Source organism: Crinia signifera, chromosome 2, assembly GCF_055691185.1.
Source record: "Crinia signifera chromosome 2, ASM5569118v1, whole genome shotgun sequence".
NCBI classification, from domain to species: domain Eukaryota; kingdom Metazoa; phylum Chordata; class Amphibia; order Anura; family Myobatrachidae; genus Crinia; species Crinia signifera.
In genome coordinates, this window is record NC_139218.1 from 241,969,027 (window position 1) to 241,988,701 (window position 19,675).

At 41.2% G+C, this 19,675-nt stretch overlaps 1 protein-coding gene across 1 annotated transcript in view; it reads left to right on the plus strand.

The window, feature by feature from the left end:
• Positions 1 to 19,675, plus strand: part of CASTOR2 (cytosolic arginine sensor for mTORC1 subunit 2) — a 175,025-nt gene that overhangs the window by 145,815 nt on the left and 9,535 nt on the right. The window contains exons 3-7 of the mRNA XM_083174100.1: positions 6,429 to 6,622; positions 11,199 to 11,331; positions 13,420 to 13,543; positions 14,637 to 14,747; positions 17,842 to 17,924. Of these exons, the coding sequence (XP_083030226.1) occupies positions 6,429 to 6,622; positions 11,199 to 11,331; positions 13,420 to 13,543; positions 14,637 to 14,747; positions 17,842 to 17,924 (645 nt within the window). The remainder of the gene's footprint in view (positions 1 to 6,428; positions 6,623 to 11,198; positions 11,332 to 13,419; positions 13,544 to 14,636; positions 14,748 to 17,841; positions 17,925 to 19,675) is intronic.

Sequence of the window (19,675 nt, forward strand, 5' to 3'; positions counted from 1 at the left end):
TATAGTGGAAAAAAAAAGAAAATCATGAAGTTCACGCTTGATTACTGTTGTACCGCTTACATAATTAACCCAAGAAACCATGAAATGTAAAAACATTAACATAACTTAAGTCCATAACTGAAGTTAAGTCAGCGTGCGCATTCTTTTGATAATCGGTAGCTGAGACGACATCTTTTTTTTTTCTGTTCCTCCCACTGCTGTTTATTGGATTTTAACAGATATCACCACATAACTAGTAAACAAGTATGACCCAGCATCTAAAGGTAACTAAGAATGGACATGACTAGGGAGGCCAATCCCGAGATCGACGGGATCCTGAGATTTTGGCCTAATATTGTCGGAATTTGAATCCTGGGATTGAAGCTTCCAATTCTGGGATTAGTATGCCCATGCAAAGTTCATTTTTATTTTTAAAGCTGGGCAGTGTTAAGCGCCTTATATGGCTCAGCTGCCTGCTACTGACCCCTGGTGGTGCAGCTGTGCACAAAGCAGTGTGACATGATGTCAAGGGTCATGCTGCGCAGCCTGGCCACTGCCATGACACTTTCTGGCAGCACACTGTGCCGAACCAGATTGCCCAGCCCATCCGCCTTCTGTGCAACACCCAGCACAAGAAGACAGGACATGGTCCTGCTGCTGCCTTTCACCACCGCCGTGTAAGTGACCTTGCTGGGCAGAGGATACCATAGTTCACCTTTACATTGACATATGTGCGCAGTATGTAGGCCAGCGTGTGTGTTTTTTTATTATTATTTTATTAGAAAGGCCAATCCCGAATCCCAGGATTGAAAAATGCCAAATCCCGGGATTCCAGATTGGCCTTCCTAATAAAAAAATTCCGTGATTGAAAAATGCCCTGGGATTGGCATCACTAGACATTACCAGTAAAATAAAAAAAATCACCACTATTACAACAGAATTTACTGTTATTTACAAAAGTAATATTTAATTCCCAAATTTTTTCGCTAGTTTACTCTGTTTGTAATTTGTAGTATGGACACAAATACATGCTTCAGACTTTTTGTGCTTTTATTCAGAATGAGTAGCACAAACTGTGGCAATCTTCACCCAACAGAGGTCCAGACTGTGCAGGGTATGCAGGCCATGCTTGGGAAGTGAAGCAGGAGGGGTGGAGCAGCAAAGCAAATATAGTAGGAGAGGGACTAGCCTCACCGTTCAAAACATCCATAAATTAAGCTGGGTACACATACAATCGTCGGGCCATTCTTCCGTTCTGGGTCGGACGGACGTTCAATTGTATAGGTGTGTACGCTGTCCCGATTCCCTCTGTACAATCGATAAACGGCCAAAAATGGTCTTGTCCGTCCATACTCGGTCCGTCGAAGGTTCAGTGCTGTTTAACATTTATCCGACCGGCCGGGCCCATATCGGAACAAAAGTGCAGTGTGTAAGCACGTTCGATCGATAGATGCCCGTTCTTGCGATTATACTCCCAATGCTGGAACGCCCATGTAGGCGTTGACTAGCTGCATGATCTCTCCTACAGCACAGCATGTAAATCTCCAGGATAATTCATACAGTCCTAGCCGGCATTTCCTCTTATTAGTCTCTGCTGAGACTGAAACCTTGTTTATTTACATTTCACGAAACATATACTCTGTTGCCATATTGTGATACCCCTTTCACATCGCACTTTTAAAACGGTAAATTGCCGATTTTTTTTTTCATTTTAAAACGTTTAAGCCTGCACTGTGAATGCACCAGAGCCGATTTACCGTTTAAAGTTAACTGGTATTTCGAACCGTGTAAAAAGCAGAGTCCTACACGGTTCCTTGCCGTTTTTTGAGCAATGTGAATGTGTACAATGTGTCTGAAACGGTATTTCAGGCAAACAACACAAGCTACAGAGCAGTGATAGGCTGTCCCCTTTATAATGACAGGCAATGTTGACACTCTGGCTTGAAACGTGTTCGGGTTGAAACGGTTTGACTGCTATGTTGAATGAGACTTAACCGGTATTTAAAACGGTAATCTGCGGCAATGTTAAGGCTCTGACCCGTTTTAATTACCGTTTTAAAATACCGGTTTTTAAAACGTGTCGGCGATGTGAAAGGGGTATAACAGAAAGTGAATCATTCCTGGGGAATCTATATTTATGACCTGGTTTTCACAAACTGCTATATAGACAGGTTACGCGTCAGCCGCCAGGGTGACTAATTTAGACACATGCCCCGTCTATATAGGAGTTTGCCGTAGTCACCCTGCCGGCTGACTAATTTAGATGCGTCCCCTGTCTATATAGAAGTTTAGTCACCCTGAAGGCTGACACATTTTTAGACACGTACCCTGTCACTTTTTTTTTAGGTTCTGTACTCGAGCCTCTTTGTTTTGGTATGCCCTTAACCCAGCCCATTATGATAATTTTGTTTATATATGATGTGTCAATAGCCCAAATCGAGAGAGTGTGTATGGTGGTACAATCTTTTTCTTGCGACTGTTTGGACAGTAGTACATCGGACGTCGCAAGTAAAATTGTATAGGTGTGTACGCGCGTATCGGCTGTTGTTTGTGGACGTTCCGACGCGTCTATGGTCGGTCGAACGGTCGCAAGAAAACAGGGATTGTATAGATGTGTACCCAACTTAACACCTTGTGGCACCTATTGCCAACTGTTGCTACAGGTGGGCCAGGTGCACTAAGCTTCAAAAGTTATAAAATTGAGAGTGTTAAACAGCCAGCCAATCAGCTCCTACCTGCCATGACACAGACTGTGTTTGAAAAATGTCAGACAGGAGCTTATTGGTTGGTTGCTTATCCCTCTCCATTTTATCACTTTTAAAGCTTAGTGCATCTGGCCCTGTGTCATTTAAGTTGGTGAAAAAATTATGGGGTTGGTGTATCAAGCAATGAAAAGAGCAGATAAGTTGCCAATAGAAACCAATTAGCTGATACCTATCATTTTATATAACCTCTATATTTATCTAGAAAGACAGAGAAATTAATCAATCGCACAGGAAAAATAAGGTTTTATATCAAGTGATGGACCTTCTTAATTGTCTTTAGGCAGATAATAAGGCTCCAATGAGGGTGTGCTACCAGTGACACTAGTAACGTGTAGGATAGGGGGACAGAAAAAAGAATGTCTTGTTCTGGTGCACCTAAGAAACAAATTGACTCATAATATATAACTTTTAATGATTTGTAGTTAAAATTGTTGCGAAATAAAATATAAACAACATGTAACATACACAATTAATAGGGGAAGACCCCTCACTCAGTGTAACCCCCTTTCCCACGCTCCCTATTTTTTATATTTTTATTAGTTGTCTGTAGGTACCGTGTGCAACTTAATTATAGGGATACACTGTCCCTCTTAAGGTATATGGCTCTCTTGCATCTTGTATAATCCTAGCCGTGAGACAAAAATTAGCATGCTAGACAAAAATTAGCATGCGAGTTTAGTGCACTTCAATGTGTAGGTCAGGGAGAATGAGACGCTGCACAGGATCCTGAGGAAGCGTTCTTGCGAAGCGTATGCTGACCGATCTCACACACGCAGTGTGTTAAACCCCCTTATCCCTTCCCCACATATCACTGTCATTTTTGATCTGTACTGATGCGCAAGTGAGGTTTCCGGTTAATACCGTGACCACAAGTGAGGGACGCGGTCTGGCGCCAGATCCGGTGCTCTCCCAGGCTTGCCTAGCTGGGTGAATGAGGTAGGTGCACGCCTGCACACCTCGGATCCAGTTCACCAGTGGCAACCAGACAGGGGGACTAGCGACTCCAGGAGTGAGCAGCAGCGCTGTAGCGGGAACATCACCCGTGTCTGGCGTCTGCCGGCTCTGCCTGTGCAGCGTCTCATTCTCCCTGACCTACACATTCAAGTGCACTAAACTCGCATGCTAATATTTGTCTAGCCTTAATTGCCTCACTGCTAGGATTTTACAAGCGGCAAGAGAGCCATATACCTTAAGAAGGACAGTGTATACCTATAATTAAGTTGCACACGGTACCTACAGACAACTTATAAAAATATAAACAATAGGGAGCGTGGGAAAGGGGGTTACACTGAGTGAGGGGTCTTCCCCTTTTAATTGTGTCTGTTACATGTTGTTTTTGTTTGGTTTTATTTCGCAACAATTTTAACTACAAATCGTTAAAAGTTATATATTATGAGTCAATTTGTTTCTTGGGTGCATCAGAACAAGACACTCTTTTTTCTGTCCCCCTATTCTATATTTATCTACTTGATAAATGCTACCTCAAAGCGGATTGGTTGCTCTGGTTAACATCTCTACTGCTCCTCTTCTTTTTTCACTGCTTGATAAATCAACACACATGTTACGAACAAATAAATATGATATGTCATTTTTTTTATATAGTTTGTAATTATGGGGGAAAAACACCTTCTGAGATGATAATAGTTAGCGTTAGATTTAGTTCTCTCAGCTGTCATCCCACTGTGCCCAGATGTCAGTACTGACTCCCACAGTGGACGTATCTGCCTAGCAACTAGATTATTTGCTCTAGAAAGAGGAAAACATGTGGGATGTGGTGTGCACCGGCAATTTACTGAGCAGTTTTATATGAAAGAAATGTACTGAAAAGGCTTTGTATTCAAAGGTCAAGATGTATATTTAATTATATGTTTTTTTTTGGAGAGCATTCAACTATTTATTTAATGGAAATACTTGGAAAGATGTTTTGTACAGGGCAGCTCATCAACTCATTTTCATGGCTTAAAAAACAAACCCCAGCAGCAGCTTATCACCATAAAGCAAAAATATTTTTCATGTATGGTACCTCAAAGTGAAATATTTTGTTGAAGTTCAAAATTAAATATTTGTAAATATTTTCAAAAACTAATGTCCAATGTGACCAACCTTTTAAGTGTAATTGTTTTGACATTTTTTACATTGTTTTTGTTACTCAAAATAGACCTTGTTTACAAAAAAAGTTTCCATGGGGGGATGCTTACACATTGGATAATGGCACATAAGTTCTTATGTTAGTGTACCCACACAAGCCATAGCCAGTCATTAAAGCACATCAACTGTGCTCCAAGTACCAGTACTAAAAAGGCTTGGATACACTCCTTTAAGGCTCAATGGGTATATTTGGGATGGATTTATTAAGCTGAGATTACAACAGAGACTTGCGATCACTGCTTATTGTTGCAATAGAATCTTGCTCAGTAGTTCGGTGGCAATACTAGCTGCTGAGTAATCTTAAAGTGGCCACACACCATGCAACTTTTTGCAACAGTGTAGAGCCATCCAAACTCCCTTGAGCCTCCTGGGTGCTTTGACATGTTATGTATCGCTTGGGACCCCATTCCCCGCTGCAGGAGGGAATCTGAGTTGGAGGTCAGACATGCAGCAGGTCTGACCTCCAACTCAGACTCCCATTCGCACAGGACAATGCATCGGATCGAATAGAAAACCCCTGTTCCACTTTTTTATAATAAAAAAAAGTGATAAAAACAAAATACACAAATAAAGCATTTTTTCTTGCGCCTCACTTACTGCTATGACCATTCAGAGATGGTAATTGTTATGGAATAATGAGAGTACTGCTGTCCTTTTTCTTAAATAGGCTTTAGTATAACGCTTTGGCCACCACCAGCTGTATACTTTTAGTAAATATTTTTAAAACCCTATCTTTGCTTAATAAATTTGCCCCTCTTTTTTTTTTTTTTAAACAAAACAAATATATGAAAGGTATTGGTAATATGGAACACTGGGGGCAGATGTATTAAGCCCAGTGTTGCAAGTAAGGTGGTACGGCGTGGTACGGAGTACCTGTAAGAAATATGTTGCAGGTACGCAGTACCACTTACCCTCTGACCCACTGTCAATTCTATTTTTATTTTAAGTCTAAATATAATGCATCCACAGCCCGCCCACCCAGCGTTATGATTGGTGCTTAATGCAGCTACCGGCCACTGCTGATTTAGCCTGTCACACTGACAGGCATCAGCGGCACTGACAGCATGAAGAGCAGGCTCCACAATTGTAAACACAAGCTGCCCGGCTCTACCCCAAGCAAGAGCCAACCCACCCCCAGTCATTCCCTGTTTCTCATTCACTGTCTCCTGATGCCACGCTACTATTGTCGTTTAGTCACTTCTCTAGCTTTGTGTGACCACGCTCCCTCACGATACATAGCCACGCCCATTTTTGGTGGAGGCTATCAGTACCACCAAGAAAAAAATTCTACTTGCACCACTGATTAAGCCTGATAAAGCAGTGATAACGCTCCAGCCAATCAACTCCTTTTTTGACTCTTGTCATTTTTCAAACACAGCTGATTGGCTGATGCATTATCACCTTCCAATTTATCACTTTACCAGGATTAACACATCTGCACCAATGTATTTTATCTTTATGCTCCTTGTATGAAATTTTTAACATGTTACTATAGGTATACATGTGTTTGACATTTTCTTCCTTTCTTCTTTACAGAACTCCCATCCTCAGAACATCTAAGTGTAGCAGATGCAACATGGCTCGCACTAAATGTGGTCTCTGGAGGTGGAAGTTCATCCAGCTCCCAACCTATTGGAGTGACCAAAATAGCCAAATCAGTGATTGCACCACTGGCAGATCAGAACATCTCTGTGTTTATGTTATCCACTTATCAAACAGACTTTATATTGGTAAGGCATGTTACTACTTCATTTTTATTATATTAAAAGCTTGTAATTATAAGCAATTGGTTCCCCCCCAAAAATTTGAATCATCGTGGATTTATTTCAAAAACAATAATGAATTAAGTAAAATGTGTGCAATAAGTCATCATTAAGTTCAGTTATGTGGTGGGGGGGCAGGATTTGTTTGTCCACATATTTTTTGATCGGAAGCCACAAGCACTTGTTTGCCTATCACGTTGACTAAAAATAAGGCAGCCCTACAAGTACTCCAAGGCTCCCCAGGGTCCCACCACACAGTTTGGGAAACACTGGGCTAAGAATACAGTCTTATAGGACTTTTAACCTACATGTGTAAAGTGTGAGCAAGTGCACTGTAGGTAATGAGGGATTTGACGATTCTTTTCATCCTAGAGCTAGATTATTGTATGCTTCCGTTCTCTTGTATGCTTTGGCATAATTCATACTCCCTTCTTTATTAGACATGATATGAGAGAAACTGCTTATAATGCACTGGTATAGTTATGTTCTCCAATTACAATGCTACACTTTCAGTCACTTTACATGGTGATGCTCTGTCACTAAAATATCTGTTGTCAGCTTGCAACTCTGAATTAGGCCTACAAATTACATCAATCAGCAGTGGTAGTTAGGCCTGGGGAGAAATTTAATTAGCCGTAGTAATTTAGTGCCAGGTAATTGAAGCAACTGGGCTAATCAATTAGCCCAAAGGTAGCATGCAGGCTGCACTTACGGGTATTTTGTTCAGGCTCAAAAAGAATTCCCAGATATATAGCCGGGTTTCAGGTACTGCACCCATGTTAACATATAGGTCTGGGAAATTATGCCAGATTCTTATGGGTTAATGCCAGTTGACCATTCATTTATCATTTATGGGTCTATGCCAACGCGCACGTTTCACTGTCTGAAAACAGCTTTGTCAAGCCCTTGACAAAGCTGTTTTCAGACAGTGAAACGTGCACGTTGGCATAGACCCAGTCTGAGATACTTGATAGCCTTACTAAAAATGTGATTGTTTGTTTGTAGCATTATTCTAAATGATCCCTATAAGGCAGAAAACCAGTTGTGGAAACTAAACTGAGTGGAAGGTGCCCGAGAGAGCCCAGCGGTGGGACTCCAGGAACCACCACTTAGTCCCAAGATATATATTTATATTTTTTTTTTTTAATTGAAGCATATGTATCAAGACAGGTTAAATATTTAGTAGGACATTATACATAGCACACATATATATATATACATACACAAGTGCATACATTCATGTCAACCTAACACGTGCTGTTAATAGCTCAGAGATTTTAGCTGTCACTAAGAAGAAATAAAGGTAGAACAGTTGGACAATATGTAATAAAGATACACTGCTTCTATCATTCTAATTTTCTATTTTCCAAACCAACAAAAAAGGGAGGCAGGAGCTGTAGTCACAGCCCGCGTCCAGATAATAAACTATGAGTTATTAAGTGTGAACTAAATATATAACAAATGTGATATGAATGGGTGTGGATGTATTATTGACCGATTCTAATGATTTAAATATACACCCATCACTTATCGCTGTAGCACTATGTACAGGTTTAAGCTTCACATGGAAAGTTTTAATTATCAAAGGAGTTTGTGAAAATATGTCTAGCAAGAATAGAGACCTGGGAGATAGCATTAGACACAAGGATATTGGTTCCACACAGCAAATAATCTGTAGTGTGTCCAATGAAATCTCATAAATCAATAAGGGTGGTCGAAATAACAAAAGTGTGTCTGTTAGGAGAGAGACGAGCAGGCTAAAATAAGAAACCTATTCATGTAACGGCCCCTACATGGCATGGGAGTAAATGTGTAATATACATAGCAGGGGCTGGAATTAATTGCCATAGAGATAGGAATGACATTTCTTTAACTGGCGTAGTTGGGTGATAGCCATAAGCAGCTAAGCCAGGGCTACTTGTATTGGTCAATAATTTCCAGGGTGACCCAAATGGGGGCATAACCGGAAGTGCTTCCAAACCACCATTTGTGGTCTGTGTCATGGGAGAAGCAGAAGCCACAGTATAGGAAGCCATGCAAGGATCACCAACATTGTGAGGATGAGTAATGATAGAAATATTAACATCAGGGATATATTTAGGCTCAGTGCCAAGTGAATCATCAATCTCAGGGTCACTCTGTGCCATAGTAGGTGAGTGATCAGCCAGGGGAGCCTGTTCCCTGTCAAACATAAGTGCCATCTGATTAAACTTTCTCTCAAAGTAAGGTAATAGAATCTTGGAGAGCTCTACTGCCAGCTGGGCAGCGAAAGCAGTACCATCCATGACCATTCCTGACATGTCTTTTGGAATGCCTGACAATGCAAAGTGCACAATAGAAACTTGATACTAGGTATGGAATGACTTAATATTCCCAACTGCAGGTAAAAATACAATTCGTAACTGCAATGTCCAACAAAGTAGAGTCAAGGAGTAAACCCTTAATAACAGAAAGATGTAAAGTATAATATGAAATAAGATAGTCCACACTGGGCTGGTGATAGGCTGCCAAAGTCCATTGAGTATCAAAATACTATGTGTCACTATGTGGACCAAAGATCGTCGGAAGGTGGGGCTAACAGTTTTTAAGGAGGTAACTGGTGGTATGTCAATTGCACAAATACACGGTTTTCTCACAGGTCAAAAGTAACAATATTAATATGGAAACCGGTCTGGACAAGGTTCCTGTCCAAAATCAAAATAAAGACAACATAATAAAATGGAGCCTTAGGATAAGATAAATAGTTCTTATAGTTACAGTAAACATAGGTGGTGAAGTCTGTCTATGACCCCAAAAGTATTCAGCAGTCAGTAGTTTACGGTGGAAATCTCAGCAATCTTCGGCAAGCATTAACTTGTAAACGGTACTTTCCATGCAATTTTCAGAAGAGACCACTAGGTGTCAGCCTTGCATCACTATTCACAGATAACACTTACGTGGGATACCAAGATATATATTTTACTGTATGCCTTATGATCAGGCTTATCAGGCTTATATGCCTGCTAAATGCACTTCTGATAGCTACCTAGCTACATGTCAGTAAAATGATATGCAATACTGCTGAGTGTCCAGCAGATGGCACCAAAGTTCCACTACATATAGACAGTGATAAACCCTGTTATACTATATTGGAAGTGAACTCTGGGACCATCCATTGTGAAGTGCAGTGTGTGTGTTTGTGTGTTACTACACATATAACATCACACTTTGAAGAGGTCCAATACCTATGCAAACCACTCACAGGCTATAATATAACACGTTATCTCTCAGACTGGTCTCTGTGTAAATGTTAAAACACACTAATTTCTTTCTTTATACACATCTATTGTTCGTGTTTGTATGTCTATGATTTTTAACTTAATTTTTCACTGTTGTGTCAAACTTTCCTTATTAAGATACAGGAAATATTAAATAAACCAATAAAGGTTATATTTTAACTCTGTATATTCTTCAGTGCGTTCCCCATCAAACAGTCCCTTTCCTTCTTTTCTCTTACATTGTATATTTGACTGTGAGGAACAGCACCCCCACAAGTTATACAAAAATTAGGGGTCTCTCCAAAAACACCACTCACAACCAACGGTGTGCAGACACGTAACTTGCTCCCTAGAGGAAGTTACCCTTAATTTCAGTAAGTGTAAGATGCTGCTGATATCTCTAAGTCAGAAGTTCCCCTAACAGGGGAAATAGCTGCGGCCACCTATTCAATGTTGTCTCTCCGGACAGCAATCAACAGGCACCTTGGCAAAACAAGCCCGACTTTACAAACAGTCGGGCTTGTTTTGCTGTGGAATGTCGAGCTCACGACCAGATCTCGATGAACCACGGCCGTTTCTCATGGCCACACCCCCTTTTCGGCACTCGACAGGCGGACATTTAATCCTGCCTGTAGAGATGCAGTCGAGCGGACCGAGAACAGGACTGGGGCATGACTGTCGGGCCGGTCCGGTTCGACAGTCCTGACCCGGGATTGAATATCCCCTATGGCTATTCCATTCCCTTCCCAAGAAAATAGGTGGTTACAGTATATGGATCAGTGCGATGATACATTTTCCACTGCCATGTAGTATGTATAGGTTCTATTGGAAAGTAAAATATAAGTTACTAAGTAAAAGTAACATTACTTTTACATTACTTTTATTAGTACTTCAATGTATTTAGCTAAGAATAGTCAAGTAAAAATAATTAACTCTTTCAGTGCCACGGGAATTTGTCAAAATAAGTGTATAAATTGCCAAGCAAACCTTTTTATTAACCCTTTGAGTGTCAACATTGCTGTGAGAGATCCTCAAAATATCCGTATAAAATGCCAGTGTCGCTCACAGCGACTGTTCTTTTTTTTGTTGGTGCAATATTTAACTGAACTTCAATTAATTGTCTTGGCTTTATTTGTATTTATATAAAAGAACAGTCACTGTGAACGATGCTGGCATTAGCAGCTATTTTAAAGATCTCTCACAGCAATTGCAATCAAAGGTTTAAAGTAGCATGATTACAGCCTTAAGCTATTGCTCAACTTTGGATTTACTATACTCTATTTCAGGTACGCGAGAGAGATCTGCCTTTTGTGATGCACACGCTGGCAGCAGAATTTACTATATTGCAAGTAGTGAACGGAGAGACTGTAGCAGCTGATAATCGTGGAGTGACTAATGGATTTGTGAAACCCAAGCTTGGTATGAATCATTCACCATACATGAAAGTAAAGGGGATATTGGAAATCTGGTATTCATTTTTTTTATAGAAGATGGCATATGAAAAAATTACCAGGTCATACTGTCAAACTTGATATTTGGAATATCTTGTATAAAATATTGATTCAATTTATTATTACAATTGATTATGCTATTCTTTAATCAATAGGTACTGTATTACTACTACAAATCACAAGGAACTAAAACAATGAAATACATGTAACTAAATATTTCCAGATTTCTTATGGAATCTTTGAATTTCTTGAATGGCTTCCTTGAAAAACATGTAAAATGAATCCCATTTCTCATCATTTGTCAAATTCACTTGACGTGGCCTTATTTAAATCTGTCTCTTCCATAAAACCAATGCCCTCATCTTAATTAATGGTCGCTTCTTCATATACTTCATATTTACATAGGCAATCATAATCGAACAGACCACTTGGGTTTTTTTTTTTCAAGAGAAAAGAACAGGGAGAGTTTACAGTAATTAAATGTTACATAGGCTGTATGGACTTAGGTGGACATGGCTGGAAGAACCTGCAAATTTAAATATTAGGTTCACATGCAGCAAAGTCAATTAGAACATCTCCTGAGATAATGAATTTTGTACCACTGAGTGGAACGAAAACATTTTCAAATCTGTGTTTTAAGGTCTATTGATAGCGAATCAAAAAAAACCTTCCCATACTGTAGTTGGAAGAATTTTACTGTGCGTCTTTTTGGAGAGATGCCTCCAACCATTCCATATGGAAGAGTTTTGCTCTAAAAAATTGTTACTACTTGTTTTTTTTTTATGTAGTATAGATACAAATAATTACAATACCAATCATATGTGGCTCCAGAGGTCCATAAATTAAAGAGGGGAGCCACCCCACATGCCACCCCAAACACTGCCGAACATTGCTGTCTGGGAATCACTGGCAGTTGGTGTGGTTCAGCTATTTGAATGTTGGACTGTGCTGCAGCACCACATCTGGAACCGCCACTGACCCTAATCTAAAATTAAAGAATGTGAATTGCTCTGGCCCTGCACAAAGCACTTTTCCCAATCAACTAGTAAACAGAGTGATGGGATCATTTTTTTATTTGGCCACAAACATGGGTAACTTAATATTGGCAGTCCTGCACACATCCTGCTAAAATGTATTAATGTGCCTGAATATTATCCTTTTTGTTTAAATGGTATAAAAATCTGGCAGCACAATGGTTTAGTTCCCATGCACATGGATATGCATGACTGCATGCTATTGTCATCTGTTATTAGTCACTTTGATAAGATATCTGCAGCGTTGCTCTGTAGCAGGGCTGCCATCTAGGGCTGGACTGCTAAGACTGTAGTTCCAGGCCTGGACACCCACTGGCTAGCTACTGCAGCCATGTCCTACCGCAGAGCAAAAAACGTTTTCTTTCTTCGACCCAGAGTACATGACATCATGCATCCCTCTGGGAATCAGAGAAGCTGCAACCTCGGAGAACTCAAGCAGAAAGAACAGAAGAAGGTAACAGATGAGGGGACCAGCTGGCTCTGTCTGCCGAGGCAGAAGATGGCTCTGTCTGCCGAGGCAGAAGATGGCTCTGTCTGCCGAGGCAGAAGATGGCTCTGTCTGCCGAGGCAGAAGATGGCTCTGTCTGCCGAGGCAGAAGATGGCTCTGTCTGCCGAGGCAGAAGATGGCTCTGTCTGCCGAGGCAGAAGATGGCTCTGTCTGCCGAGGCAGAAGATGGCTCTGTCTGCCGAGGCAGAAGATGGCTCTGTCTGCCGAGGCAGGCTGCTAATAGAGAAGGGGGTGGAGCGACTGCTGAGACAGGGATTAGGCCTCACAATTTCTGATGGAAGCCCTGCTCAGTAGGCTGAGAAGCAGGAATCTAAACTCCTTGTTATGGTAATTACAGGTTAAATTGTTCTTTGCACTAATAAAGAACATGCACTATTTTTGTGATTTAGATTTTTTGTGATTTTTATGTAAATCCACGTAAACTGTATTGAATATTGTCTGCTAATAAACCACTGAAAGGAAAATTGTATTATGTTCAACGTATCATTAATTTCTCTCCCTTTTTTCATTTAGTTCAAAGACCAGTTATTCATCCACTTTCCAGTCCCAGCAATATGTTCTGTGTTACCAGCCTGGATCCTTATACACTCCCAAGTGTGACTACACTCCTAATGGATGTTATGTTTTACTCCAATGGGTAGGTACCTAGTACATTAGTAGTTTCAGCATCAAGTGCATGTGCTGCACTTTTTGTTAAAATATGGTAGACTTAGGGGTCTATGTACTAAGGGGCTGTATTCAATTAGTGACAATTTTTCACATAGGTGAAAAATTTGTCAGTGGCGAAAAACAACTTGGTCAATGAATTAGCCGCTGGTTAAATTGTGTAAATTTTTACAGCTTTTTAAGGCATTTTTTGCCCGTCTTTTCACCTATTTTTCGACCATGCCCCCAAAAAATTAAAAGGCATGGGCGAAAGCCATTGAATTGCCGGGCATTGCATACGTTCATACGTTTTTTTCATCTATCTGAAAAGACCTACAGATGGAGTGCCTCTCAGCCAGGGCTGGGAATCGCTCCATCTGATGGGGACGCACGAGCGTCTCCCAGTCATTCAGCGGCAGGAAGTGGAATCCCCAGCAGAGACGGGCAGGGTTAGGGGGGTGTGCGGGGGGAGCGGCGGAGAGCGCCATCAGAACGGGGCGGCTGGCGGTTGGCAATTTGATCGCCAGGAGTAGCTCTAATGAGAGCTGCTCCATCTGTAATTGAATGCATCCTAAGCCTTGAGGAGAGGTAAAGGGTTTCAAATAATCTTTGTTAACATGTCCTCTCAGCACTGTTTTTTTCACAAAAAAGCATAGCTCCGGGAACTAATGCCAGATCCTATTTGTTTTTTTGCCCAAAATCGAGGTATGTTTCACACCAACAAAAGGTAGAATTCAATAGCCCGAAGCAAAGCCTTGGGCAAAAATCATGATTATACTTAATATTTTTGTGAATAAGTTTATCAGGAACAATTGATAAATTGTATGTTAAAGAATCATTTTTTTTTTTAGATGCCTAAAAATTAGTTTTACAGGTGTTGCTTCGGATTCAAAGGTTTGTTGTTCAGATAGGTATGAATAAATGACTATAGCACATTTTATTTGAAGTAAGTGGGTGTTAGCTGTGTTAACATGTACCATGATAAACGAATGAAAGTGCACTATAGTTTGGAACATGTATGTTTTGATTTTTGATCTACTACAGTGAAACTCTATTACTGAGATATGTGTGCTGTGTATTTACAGAGTAAAAGATTCGGTGGTAGGCAGTGAGGAATCCGGTCACATCCGGTTCTTCTCCTTCTCCCTCATTGAGGGCTACATTTCTTTGGTGATGGATGTACAGACGCAGCAGAGGTAAGGCCTGTCTGAGAGTTGTTGTAACTGTCAGACATGTATAGGTACAAATATAGAAGTCATTGCTCCTTCCAAAACCTGCCCATATTTTCATTCCGTTGGAAGAAATTTACTTGGCCTGATTTTGAAAGCAGAAATACTGATAGACGTGTTCTGAGTGTAAAGGTGACGAGAAGTAAAACGGCCAATTAGTGACATAAAGCCTTTGTCCTGACTGCTGCGTCAGTTCCCTCTTTTTAGCCTTTAAAAACTGTATGGAGAATTCTCCATAACACATATCATTCATTTGTTTTTCTCTTGTATGAAGTCTTTTAAAAATATATTTAATGTTAGGTAACCTTTTGAAAACATTTGTAGAACTACAGATGTGTCATCCAGGGGTGCAACTATAGAGGTTGAGGGGGTGCACTTGCATTAGGTCCTGCCGTTTTGGTCCCTGTTGGCCCAACAAAGCAACCCCACTGTTTTCCATTGCTGCGGGTGAGGCAAGCGTGCAAAGCAGTAGCAATGCGGAGCTGCATCTATGGGAGGCACTGCCCTGAACTACTCGTGACAACAGCTTCTTCCACCTTCTCTTGGAGGCAAGTATGCTGGCAGCAAGAGGCAGCTACAGTGCCCCTCAGCTACAGAGCCCCCCACTCCAGCAGCAGCACAATGAAACCAGCAGCAATAGCAGTGTGTATGTATGTAGAGCCAGCCCTAGCCATAGACAAACTGTGCAGATGCCTAGGGGCATGCTGCTCTCATACAACTGTGCCAGTGAGGGGAGCAGACAGTGGGACAACTGTGAGCAGTAACAAAATTGTCCACCTTCTTTGGAGGAGGCCTGCTGTGCAAGCCCACCCCAAACAGCTTCTCCACCATTGGGGTTTTACGTAGTCCAGCAAAAATAAACTTGTACCGACTGACTCCCTGCAGATAGCCAGGCTTCAATATCTACCCAATGTCCAGCCCTGGTGAGTACTAGTGATTAAAACTAGGGGGTGGGAGGGGCGCGGGGGGGGGGGGGGGGGGTGCATATCAGTGCTGATATACAGATATGTAGGTCCGGTTTGCATATCAGTGCTGATATACAGACCGCACTGTGCTAGAAGCTCTACAGCAGACAGCGACACCCCAGGCAGGGAAGAGGAACTGCATGGGTTTTCAAATATAGCGGGTGCTAGAATGAACACTACATATGTATTATGAAGGAGGCAGTGAATGTATGTAATGTAAGCGCGCACACACACACACACACACACACCCCATATAGTAGTAGTAGTAGTAGTAGTACGTTTATTTATAAGGCGCCGCAAAGTGTCCGCAGCGCCGTACATAGCAAACAAAAAAATTACGAGGTAACGTACAGGGTGTGTTGAAAAATACAGTATAAATAGGGGTATAGCTGGTAGAACTAAAATCAGCATCAGTTCAGAAGTAGGTGTCAAAATTGTCGAGGAGACTGAAGATGAAGTAGAGGAAGGGAAGAACAGGACGGGAGCACAGGTGAGGTAAAGAGGTAGGGTGAGTACGTGAGGAAGGAGGGCCCTACTCATAAGAGTTAACATACTAAAAATAGGTGGGTGGACGAACGAAAAACAACAGGATAAGTAGGAACGGAGGGGAATGGAGGCAGGATAGGAGGATCAAAAGAGGTTAGGAGGAGGGATAGGCTAGTCGAAAAAAGTGGGTTTTAAGGGAGCGCTTGAAGGAGGAAAGGGAATCAGAAATCCTGATGGGTGGCGGGAGGTTGTTCCAGTGCAGGGGGGCAGCGCGAGAGAAGTCTTGGACATATACATTTACTCATCAATCTGTTTGTATGTCTGTCAAATTATGCCCCTTATGGTGCTCTCAGTCAATCTATGACTGTCCCCGACCACCACAAATCTGTTTATCCATGCCTCCGAATTTGTTTGTTCATGCCTCCCCCATCTGTTTATTTGTCTATGCTCCTCCCATCCATCTGTCTGTATACCCACATATGGTACATCTGTCTGTCCATGACCCCCTGTCCCTCCTGTTCTGTCCTCTGGTAGTGTCTCTCATGCCCACTTTCTCTCCCTCTATACCCCCTTCTCTGTCTCTAACATGGTCTTCATCTGTTCTCCCAGACACTGTCTCTTCCCTTCCTGACACACACTCTTGCTCCCCTCTCTTTCATTTCAGCTCTCCCTCACGCTTGCATCCCTCCCTCTCTTGCTTATCCTCCACTCTGACAACATCTATAATCCCTGATGCTCTCTCTCTCTCCCTCTTTCTCTTAGTCTCCCTTTTTCCATAAACCCTCTACTCTCCCTATCCCCTTCTATCCCCCTTTTCTCACGTCTCTATCTCTATCTCTCACTCTTACTCTTTTCTGCCCCCTAAGAGGCATTGTAGTGACAACGGTGGGGCTCATTCTAAAGATTTTGCTATGGCGCTCACAAAGTTCTAGTTTGGCTCCTGCTTACATCTATCATCATAACGTGGTATTCAATTCTCCAAGACACAGCATGTCATGGCCTGGCATTCCATTCTCAGCATTTCAGTATGGTATGCCACACCCAAAGAGGTCCATGCCATGCAATACACAGTTTAACCACTGGGTGGTGAATGCTCTATGGATAAAAAGTACAGGGTGTGTTCAGTTCATGTTCATTAGCAATGCCGTGCTGCTGTAGAAATCAGGTGTGACTGACCTGACAGGCCTTTGTTATAGCAGACTCCGGGCCCTAGTGGCTTAGACAACAAGTGTCCCATGCATAGCGCAGGGCTATTCCAGAACATTACTGAGGTGCATGCATACTTGCGTATGGATGCTAGATGTGAGAAGACACATCTGTAAAGTACACTCTTGAATGGTACAAAAGATTGTTTTCATTTATTGGTAATGTATACCTTAGGCATTGGTTCTTGGGGTGTACTGTATATAGAGCAGCCTTGAGAGACCAATGCCTTTTTATTTTTAGTTTGTTTTAGGAATTGTCTGACTAAAGTAGCCCAGTGCTTCCTATCTGCACTGCTGTATATTAAAGGCAACAGTTGGGTTTGCTATTCAGAAACTTTCCATTATGTTGTTTAGATTGAATGTATAATATTTTCCTGTTCAGTGATGAGCCACCTTTTTTCATAGGTTTCCTAATAATTTGCTGTTTACAAGTGCGTCGGGCGAGCTCTGGAAGATGGTTCGCATTGGCGGACAACCTCTTGGTTTTGGTATGTACATAAAATAATCCATATGTGATTTACCAAGCGGTAAAAAGAGCATAGCAGCCAGTCAGCTTTGAGGTGCTTTTTAAGTACATTGTTGCTAGGTAGAAGTGATTGGTTGCTATGGGTGGGCATCTTCTCCACTTGTTTACTTCTCCATTCTTTTCACTGCTTTATGTATCACACCCATTGGTTTAATTGTTAGGTTTAATCCTAATCCTTCAACCTATTTTAATGGGCAACTGCTTTATTACTGTATGACAGGTTTTAAAATTTGCCCACAATGGAGTTTAAGTGACAGCAAGCTCTTCTACCATGGTTTGAACTCATTTTGGAATCATTTTGATTATTGCTAATTTGCGGAGCACAGATTAGGTGCCCAGTCACAGTGCATTTTTCTGGTGCGATGCGCGCTCCTGTGCACATCACACAGCACAGAAAGTCTGTGCAGCCCGTACTTTTTGCATTGTATCTATTACAGAAAGCACGCTGCTGTAGCACATTGTATGCTTTTGTACTAGATGCAATGCAATGTTGTGAAATTAAAGAATGAACTGCCATATTCCCAGACTAATTAGGTACCACAGTATACAAACTAGCAATATCAATAGTGCAAAGAAAACTTTTTGCAAGAATCTGATGAATCGTTTCCAAATTACTAATAAAAGTTGTAATGTCCAATAAGTTATTTACATGACTCATATTACAAGGCTGCAATAATGAGTCAATATAAACAGAACAATTCTGAAACCAAGAACCCCAGGCATCGATAATGGGACGCTCAGGGGGTGCTGTCATATATTTTTATGGATTTTCAGTGGTGTTTAAATCAATGGCACTATTGGATCTTTTGGAACAAGAGCATATAATAAAGTCTGTAAAATAGTACCATCCTTACTAGCCACCGAGAGTATGTCTGAACACTTCAGTAAAATCTTTATCCAATAAACGATTAACATCAGTATTCGCAATTTGTCCCATAATTTCTTCCTTATACACACTTAAGTCCTGATTTATAATTGCACCACCTTTTTAAACAGCGGGGCGACTAAATATAGCACTATAAGTCCCGAAGAGCTTGAGAGAACTTTATTAGACAAGGCAGGCACAACCTTATTAGAGGCCTCATAATCCAGTATATGTGAAAATGTTTTAATAGACATTTTACTATTAACAGACTGAAATGTGGATTTCCGTTGCAATCTACTTAATTGTGTGGGAATAACCTCCACATGATCAGTGGACATCTTGTGCTCATGCAATTTTAACTTTCTGTGAAGATGATACTTTTCCTACTAAAGCCATTAAAGGGACAGGTAGATAACCCACCACTTAAGACCTTGGTTTCAGCATTAGTCAACATGCAGGAGGACAAATTAATTACTGCCTCTTTAGGAATCGTAGTCTTCCACCCCTTCCTTGACGTCCACCTCGGCCCACTTCATATATTTGCTTTTTGCTCTCTGATTGCAGGCGGATTCCTACCCTTAAAGGGAACACTGACCTGCCACCTGAAAAGTTGTCCGATTTTAAATCAGAGTCACTAGTTGTTAAACTGACCTGTTGAGAATCAGAATGGAATTAAAGTAGGGTAGTATATGTTACAGTATGTTAAGGACGTCCCCTCTCACTGTGAATGCCACCAATCCAATTATAGATTTTTGCTCCTAATCAGCTATCACTTTGTTTAATTTCTGTTTTTTAATACAAACAAAGTCCCATTTCTACACAGCAATTTGTGTGCTTAATTTCGCAGT